Below are 9,075 nucleotides of genomic sequence, written 5' to 3'. Positions count from 1 at the left end.
CACTGCCCACCTGTGGTATCGGAGGGGTGACTGGATAGTCTCGTGCCCCGTGGTGGTGGTCCTCCATCCATCTTGTCGAGGGTCCTCCTCTTCTTCACGGACCCTCGCCGCTACTCAGCGTGGTGTCCTTCCACGGGGAGTGCTCACTCCTGAAAGCCTACCCTGATTAGGCACGTGAGAGGAAGCCTCACCATCCTTGTTTCTAAGCAGCAATTGGCTCTACTGATGCCAACACGGCTCGGCTCGTTCTCCTGGCAGCCCGTGGTGCATTCAGTAATCTCTGCCAGTTCCCTGTTCCTGACCCAGCTCTCATGCACGTCAGGTGGTCGACAGGATCGCGGCTCGGGTCAGGTGCACCCCAGTCCCCCAAGTAACGAGGAACACTGTCGCAAGGGCTGTCCTGCAGATTGGCCCACGATACTCCGCCGTTTGACTTCCTGGCTGCTGCCTCCACGGGCGTTGATGTCGAATCAGCACTCTCTCAAGGGCTGGGTTGTCCTCCATCCTCAAGCCCTCTTGGAATGCCCGTGGGGCAGCTGGGCACCCTCAGAGCCAGGCGCCATTGCTGTCCGTGGCCGAGCAGTTAGTCTGTCCACACCTTGGTCGTCAGGGACAAGCACCCTAAGTGCAGCTGCTCAGGGACTGGCCTCTGGGGAGGGGAGGCGGGCCTGCTCCTGTCACGTCACACTCACAGCCTGTCTGACAAGGTAGGGCCTCAAGGTAGGAGCCCCCGAGGGTCACAGTGAGACCAGTGTCACCTAGCCCCTGCACGGCCCAGCTCCTTCCTCCCTTACAGCCCTTCCTTAAAACCAGCCTCGTGCAGACCCTCACACCCATGTGCATCCATGCCCGGCGTCTCCTGGCAGGAGTCGGGGCCAGCGGGGAACTCCGTGCTCCATGGTGGCAGTGGGCACACCGCCCCCTCAAGAATGTGAGCCCTGTCTGCACCTGGGGGACTCTGGGCTCAGACCCTCCTGCAGTGCCCCCAGTGGACACTTGGGGCACTGCTTGCACAGCTGGGTTTGCAGATCTGACAGTGAGCTGGCACTGGAGGTGGCCAGAGAGGCCTGCCAGGGAGGCACAGGACACTGGAGGCCCTGACCGCCCCCTCTTTATCCCCCACAGCCATCTCCTGCAGCAAGTCCATGATGAGCTCCGTAAGCCTAATGGGGGGCCGGGCCGGGGTCCCCCTCTACGACCGGAACCACGTTACCGGGGCCTCGTCCAGCAGCTCGTCCAGCACCAAGGCCACGCTCTACCCACCTGTGAGTCCTGCACTGGCTGGTCCTTGGGCTCTGTGACCCCAGGGTCTCTGTCAGCTCTTACACACACACACATGCCACACATACTATATATCGCACACACAAGCCACACATATTACATACCACACACAGGCTGGGGTCTCTGTGACCTCAGGGTTTCTGACCATCAGTTCTTACATGCACACACACACTCATGCATGCCAGCTTGTGCACACACACACACCCCACACCCTCAGAGCCATGCATGTGCTCACTCCCCTGGCACCTGCCCCAGGAGTCCTTGGTTCCTTCTGTGTCTAGAGAGGGCAGGGCTTGCCCATTGTGGGCAGTCAGGAGCTGCAGCTGCCCACAGATCTGGGCCCTTTGGCTTCCTGACAGCCCTTTACCTGTTGAGCACCCCCCAAGGTCCCCCGTGGGGGGCCTGCCTGTAAGTGCAGGCCTGTCTGGACAGGGCTTCTGGGAACAGCCTGGGGCGAGCTTCCTCGCGGGGTGCCCACCAGCGACACTGTGGGCCCACTGTGTGCCAGCCAGCCCTGGGGCCACCTTCACCAAGGGCTCCGCCCACGACAGGCATGCTTAAACCATCAGTGCCATCGAGTCTGCTGACTCACCGTGGGTTTCCGGGACTGTAACTCTTTATGGGAGCAGCAGAGCACATAACCCACAACAATAGGCTAGACCGGGGGAACCCCAGGGGGAAGGTGTGTTGCTCCCAGGGAGCCCTGGGTGACCCCTTCTTTGTCCCCCACAGATCCTAAACCCACCGCCATCCCCTGCCACGGACCCCTCCTTATACAACGTGGACATGTTCTACTCCTCCAACATTCCTGCCTCTGCCAGACCATACAGGTAAGAGCCCGCCCCGTGACCCTCAGACCAGCAGACAGACCCATTTCACAGATGGGATAACCGAGGGGCGCCATCCAGGCTTGGGGTGGAGGGAGCTGTGCGCTCCGCTGGCTCTGCTGGCTCTGCCCCAACCAGGCCTGACTTCCCCCCGCGAGCTGAAGGGTCCTGAGGGCTCTCGTGTGGTCCTTGGACAGTGGACTGGGCGTGGAGTCATGGGCCTTGAACCGGGCCACGGGGGCCTCCTCAAGCCACCGCACTGCTTGCCACTGCCATCCCCTTGGTTGGCGGGTCTTCTGGGGACAGAATTCCGGGGTGCAGCTCCTTTCCCTCCCTCCAGAATTCTTCAGGCCACTCCTGGGCGCACGCGCGCACTTATTGCCAACAGACGTGTTGTCACCTGACCTTGCTGCAGACCAGCGCTCTTGGGGATAAACCCAGAGCCAAGTTCACTGCCACTGAGTCCACGGCGACCTGCCGAACAGGGTAGAATTGCCCCTGTGGGTTTCTGAGACCGGGACTCTCACTGGGAGTAGAAAGCCCGTCTTCCTCCCCTCCCTGAGGAATCTGCCTGTCTTAATCTCGTCGGGGGAGGCGTCTAAAAAGGGCCCAGTCACACCAGTGGCTTCTAACAGAGTCTGCTGGGCCAGGTCAACGCAGGACAGAGGCAGGGGTTCAGCTCGGAAGGGGATGTGACTGTTTGGGGGGGACCCCAAAGGGGGCATCGTCAAAGCTGTTCCCAAAGCACACGGGAGGATGGTGCGCGCTGACAAGGAAGACGTTGGAGGGAAATTGAAACTTGCGCGGCTGAGAAAAAAGGCCAAGGAGCCCCACTGAGGCTCTGCTGGCCCCTCGTGGGCTGCGAGGGCTGCCCAGCCAACTGCCGCTCGGAGAGCTGACCCCGTTCACCCCCAGCTCTGACCTGGCCCTTCGGACTTTGGTGCCCCAAACTCAGGGTAGTGAAAAGAAACAAGATTGAAGTCCCTTGGGTGAGGCCCAAACTGCCTTTTTCATGGGATTTCCATCAAAGATGGGCCTTTCTACGCCCGTCAAGAACAGCAGTCTCAGAAACCCACGGGGCGAGTTCTGCCCTGAGTCACAAGGCAGGGGTTCGTCAACCAAGAATTCAGAATCTTTAGGACCGAGTTGGACAGTGTAGAGTTCTACTTCTGTAGAATTCTTGTGAGTTCCCGAGGTGGTAACTCTTAACCGGCATAGAAAGCCCCATCTGTCTCCTGAGGGTCGGCTGGTGGCTTTGAACTGCTGACTGCGGTTAGCAGCCCGACTTCTAACCACGACGCCACCAGGAGAGGGCTATTAGGGGGAGGAAATGCTGCCTCCGGCCTAGTGGGGGACCTAGGTGGGGCTCTGTCGAGAAACAATAGCTTCCCGTTTTGATATTGTGCGGATTGAAGGTTTCTCTGGCTTGATAGCAGGACCTGACCTTCGGGCTCATTAGCATCACCTTCCTAGGAACCTGAAGCCTGAGAGTGGGCCTCAGGGGCCCAGGTCACCCAGCCCAGCTTCAGCCCTGACAGGCAGCCTGTAGGGCTTCATTCACCGACCGGTGACCTTGACCTGTAGGAAGGGCCCGGCTTAGAGCAGGCTGTCCGGTGGGTTGGGCATGGGCTTGCCAATGGCCATAGATGACCATGGGTGTGACAAGGCCAGGCCTCTCCTGCGATGCTGTGAGGGTCCCCCTCTTCCTCTGTCCCCCGCAGGCCGTACATCATCCGAGGCGTGGCGCCCCCAACCACACCCTGCAGCACCGACGTGTGTGACAGCGACTACAGCGCCAGCCGCTGGAAGGCCGGCAAATACTACCTGGACCTGAACTCGGACTCTGACCCCTACCCGCCCCCGCCCACGCCCCACAGCCAGTACCTGTCTGCAGAAGACAGCTGCCCGCCGTCACCCGCCACAGAGAGGAGCTACTTCCACCTGTTCCCGCCCCCTCCCTCCCCCTGCACAGACTCCTCCTGACCTCAGCCAGCCGCCCTCTGCGCCTCGCCCCTGTACATAGTTTTAAATATGAACAAAGAAGAAAATATATATTTTATGACTTCAGAAATAAATATAGTTGGGGGTTCAAACAGAACAGACAAACAAAACAAGCAGCAAGAAATGTGAACTGTGACGGGGTGGGCGGGGCGGGGAGAACTTTGTACAGTGGAGAAAATATTTATAAATTTAATTTTTTTCTAAACGGAACTGCTGTCTCTTCCTGTGTGCTGTGCAATTGGGGTGGAGCAGTAGGACAGTGTCTACCCCTGGGTGATGGACTGTCCGCTGGGCCGTAGGCCGGCCCTCACCCCCAGGATGGGCAGAGGGGAAGGGCTCAGGAGGCCAAGCCTCTTTGAGGGTCCCAGGACAGGCTGGCTTCCTGCAGGGCCCACACCCTGCTCTTTGTTGGGCTGCCCGCCTCTTGGAGTTCCTGGTACCCCCTTGCACTTCTTGCCCTGTGCCTGGTGAGTGACCAGCCTGCCCAGGCAGCTTCCACGACCGGCTGCCCCGTGTGCCTCCCCAGGCTGCTATCTGTCGAGATGGCGCTGGGGATTGGCGGTGTCTCCTGGTCCCACCACCTGGACTCGGCCTCCTTGGGTGGGGTCACCCGGCAAGCTAAGCTCCAGTTAGGGAGGGAATCCCCAGTCCCAGACGCCCCCGCCTTACCCGTGGCTGCAGGCCGGCTTCATAGCCTGGCCATCACTCAGCCAGCCAGCCAGCCTCCCCCGAGGGCCGGCCCTGTGTGGGTGTTGCAGCAGACAGCTATGGCCTGATGTCTCCTCTGGGCCTCCTGAGCCGCAAGGAGACAGGTAATTAGCAATCAGTGGTGTGACTGACCTTGGGCTGGCCTGTGGTCACCCCATATGCCAGGGAGGAGCCTGTCACAGCAGACTCAGGGGTGGGGGGGGCAGCGGGCTTGTCCTGGGTGCTGGGTGTGTGTCACAAGAACCTCAACACGCATGTTGATCAAGGGGGCATCAGTGAAAGCCTTGAGCCCACCCCATCCAGCCTGGGTGCTGGGGGGAGGCAAGGGTTGTCAGCCTAGTTCAGGCCCCCTCACGGGGCAGAGAATGGAACATGCTGGGACAGACCCTTGTGAGTTACCTTCCCTGCTCCGCTGTGCAGGAGCACTGCCTTGGGGGGGCAGGAGAGGGGGGCCCTGCTATCCAGAGATGAAGATCCAGCCTTGCCCTCTGGTCAGAGTTCAGCCAGCGGAGCAATTAGGGCAGGAGTCTCCGACTGCTTCCTGTGCCTTGAGGAGGGGCCCTTACCCCAGTATAGATAGAAGGGTTGAGTCAGGGCTCCCCGCCCCACATTCTGCAACTTCCTTCTGGCCAGCGCCCCAGCTCCCACCTGTGCACTCAGGTGAGTCGGCGCAGTGGAGCACCTGGCACCAGCCCTGTTTGGTGCAGCTGTGACCCTGGTATGGCCCAGGGAGGGCTGTGAGCAGCCCCTGGGCGCCCCAGTAACCACTAGTGGGCTCTTCACCAAGGGTGCTCTTATGGGGGCTCAGGGCCGCCCCAGGTGCTCAGGACTTGTGTTCTCAGACGGGCCTCTGAGGGGGTCATTGACGGAAACCACCCCCTCAGCCCAGGGGGAGGCCTCGGTGAGCTTAGAGGCAGCAGCCCCCTCCTGGGGGTCCTCAGACACTGTGCGTAGCCCCCACCCAGAGTCCTTGCGTGGCTCGAGGTTCCCCCCCTGTGGCCAGCAGCCGCCTCTGCATCCCCCATCAGAGATTTGTACCAGCCTGGCAGACAATGACCCTGGCAGGCACGAACCCCCAGCCACCTACCACACCTGCTGCCAAGGCTGGCACCTGTAGGGAAGCAGACAGCCTCGTCTGCCCCTTCCAGAGCCAGGGGTGGGTTTGAGCTGCCAGCCTTTCAGTCTGCAGCCCACCAGCCTCCTCCTCGGTCTCCTGTGAGCCTTGAACAAGCACCTGCTGTGTGGAGCCCAGGGGTTACACAGTGACTGTGGCCCCTCCCTTGGAGATCCCAAAACAGTGGGGCCGGTGCGGGGATCTGGAGATCCAGGATCCCAGAGGGAGGCCTTTGCTATGAGGTGCTCTGGAGTCGATTTTGACAGCGGCCGGGTAAACCCCCGAGCGAAACACCGCCCAGCCCTGTGCCAGCCTCACGGCAGCTCTTATGTTTGAGCCCCTGGGTCTACCCATCTTGTCCTCCCCCTTCACTGCCCCTCCACTTTACCCAGCATGACGTCCTCCTCCAGGAGCGTTTCATGCAGAGAACCCCAACGAGGAACGTGGAATCACATGTCCATGTTTAAACAGGAGCCAGGCGTGGAATCCTGTCCCCCTCCCCGAAACACGAGGCAATGCGCCTGGGCCACGATCCTCGGTGGCTTGGCAGTTATGTGATGCAGTGTCATTTGGCAGCCACGTGACGATGGGCTCAATGCTGTCGTGCCGAGATTTGCTGTGCTCACTCCCTCAGTTGTAGGAGGATTAGGGAAGGGTTACAGCCCTGACCCCCCAACGTCGGGGCTGGGGGGCTGTGGGGTTTCCCTGGGCTTGGCTTCAGCACCTCCCTGCTATGGAGTTGGTGCTGACGCGTAGTGAGTCTGAGACTGTAACTGTAGATGGGAATAGAAAATCTCTTCTTTCTCCCTTGCAGCTGGCTGGTAGTTCCGAACTGCCCGATCCGTAACCATGACGCCACCTGGGCTCCCATGTTTAGCACAGGAGAGAGAAAAGGAGGGGAGGGACCTCAGGATCCCTCGGAAGAAGCGCAGCTGGGATGCTTCTTAGGAGCCAGGATGGTGAGACTTTGTCTCGTGCACTGTGGACCAGAGTTACCGGGAGGGACCAGGCCCTGGAGAAGGACATGGACATTGTGCCGGGTAAAGTAGAGGGGCAACGAAAAAGAGGAAGACCCTCCGTGAGAGAGGCTGGCACCCTGGCTGCCAGGAGGGGCTCAGACACAATTGTGACAGTGGCAGAGGACCCGTGCGGCATTGTCCCTTTGAGCTGGAACCAACTTGGCGGCACCTAACACAATGACACTGCCACCACCAAGACAGAAGGGGCAGGGGCAGAGGGGGGCCTTGGATCCAGGGTCCTGTGCTGAGAACCCCCTAGACCCAGGGAGGCGTGATGCCAACACTCACCTGGCTCTCCCAGGGATGCTGGGCCCGCCGAGGTTGGCAGGGGAGGAGGACTGTCCCCTACACCGGACAGAAGAAGCCTTCTGCGAGGCGCTCTGAATTGGACTTCCAGCAGCCTGTGAGAATGCATTTCTTGATGAAAGGCTTTCGTGTGGTTTCTCCGGCACAGTAGCCTTGGGTTACTAAGACATGGGCTGACCTTAACTGAATGGAGCCTCTGAGCAGACGGAATAGTACCCCCCTCCCCCCATCTCCGTCCTCCCTGAACTTCAGGGCGGTGTGGCCTTACTGTAAGGTGACCAGATTTAAAGCTTAAAGCGGGACATCATTGACCGGGGGTGGGGGTGGGGGTGTTCTTCATTAAAAAGTTGGTCTATATGGACCAAATAGACCGTTCCCTAGCTTGTCGTGCATTCTTTCCAAACATCGGGACTTTTAAAAAACGCCCAAAATGGGACTCTCCCGCCAAAAGCGGGGCATCTGCTCACCCTACCTTACTGGGAAAGGAAGCCTTCGAGGGCACAATCCATTTACACGGCCCAAGGACAGCCCTCTCTACAGATGGGCAAACTGAGGCTCCCGTCAAAGAATCAAACCAGAATGCCCCCCACTGGTTTGCTCAGTTGCTCTTTTATCCAATGTTCTTTTACCAGTCAGCTTCCAGATGCTACCCCTCATGGCCACAGAGCGTCAACAGAGAGGGGCTAGTCGCCCCTTCAGTCTAGAACACTGATTCTCAACCTGTGGGTCACAACCCCTTTGGGGGTTGAATGACGCTTTCACAGGGGTTGCCTAACACCAACATGTATTTCCGATGGTCTTAGGAACCGAGACACCGCTCCTCTATCGTCTCCAGGCGGGTCCGCCCACATGCAGATACACCCACCTACAAGTACCTGACGTGAAAACTGTTACCCATGCCTCACCATGCTTCAAGACAAAATTTCATGGATCTGTCATTAGAAATAAATATTTCACAATATAAAATGACATTGTTTCTGTGATGTCCCATTTGTAACAATGGAAATACATCCTGTATATCAGATATCGGCATGACGACTCATCACAGTAGCAAAATGACAGTGATGAAGTGGCAACGGAAAACAATTGTATGGTTGGGGGGGTCCCCACCACAGGAGGAACTGTATCAAAGGGTCTCGGCATGAGGAAGGTCGAGAACCACTGAGGAGATGAGCTGTTCGCTGCCCCTGGGCTTCTAGCTGGTGGGTCCGTGTGTGCGTGCGTGCACGTGCGTGGGTGCGTTGGGGCATCAGACAACGATCAGGCGGCAGTGGAAGCTTGTGCGTTTCGTGGCCAGCCAGGCAGCTGGGAGAGCGGGATGTGAGTGCTGGGAGGGGGTCCTGCACAGGCAGAAGGTGGCTGGGACCCAGAGGTCATTGAGCCCCAGTGGAGGTCATTCTCACAGCCACACATTCTCCTGGTGCTTCACAGCTTTGGGATCCCTGCTTTGGGACCATACCCCGAGCTCAGTGGGGGGTGGGGTGGAGTGTGTGTGTGTGTGTGTGTGTGTGTGTTTCAACATGGAACAGGCATAGTGAGACTTGCTATTCCTCCTCTCCCAGAATGCCACGGCTCTACCTGGTCCCCACCTAGGCGTCCCTGTCTCCCTTCTTTCCCCATCAACTGGATGGCAGCCTATTAAAGCCTGAGCCTTGATCCTTAGCAGGGAGGCCCTGGGTGCTGAAAATGCGTCAGCAACTTGGCAGATCTGCTTCTCCATGCCCACGCGGGTCATCATGAGAAGGAAACGGAGAAGGGCAATTCTTCGCAGCCCTGGCAGTGCCCTTCCTTCAACCCTCCTGGACAGAGGGGAAACAGC

General features: G+C 59.1%; 1 protein-coding gene across 1 annotated transcript in view; it reads left to right on the top strand.

Moving 5' to 3' along the window:
• Positions 1–4,268, top strand: part of LRP5 (LDL receptor related protein 5) — a 57,929-nt gene extending 53,661 nt beyond the window's left edge. The window contains exons 22-24 of the mRNA XM_030887540.2: positions 1,126–1,265; positions 2,014–2,111; positions 3,830–4,268. Coding sequence (XP_030743400.1) covers positions 1,126–1,265; positions 2,014–2,111; positions 3,830–4,091 — 500 coding nt within the window. The 3' untranslated portion in view covers positions 4,092–4,268. The remainder of the gene's footprint in view (positions 1–1,125; positions 1,266–2,013; positions 2,112–3,829) is intronic.
• The last annotated feature ends 4,807 nt before the right edge of the window (positions 4,269–9,075 follow it).

The sequence above is a fragment of the Echinops telfairi genome, unplaced genomic scaffold, assembly GCF_000313985.2.
Source record: "Echinops telfairi isolate 266 unplaced genomic scaffold, ASM31398v2 ScPeMD7_7417;HRSCAF=8455, whole genome shotgun sequence".
Lineage (NCBI taxonomy): Eukaryota > Metazoa > Chordata > Mammalia > Afrosoricida > Tenrecidae > Echinops > Echinops telfairi.
Note: the sequence above shows the minus strand (reverse complement) of the source record. Positions and strands in the feature narration are given on the sequence as shown.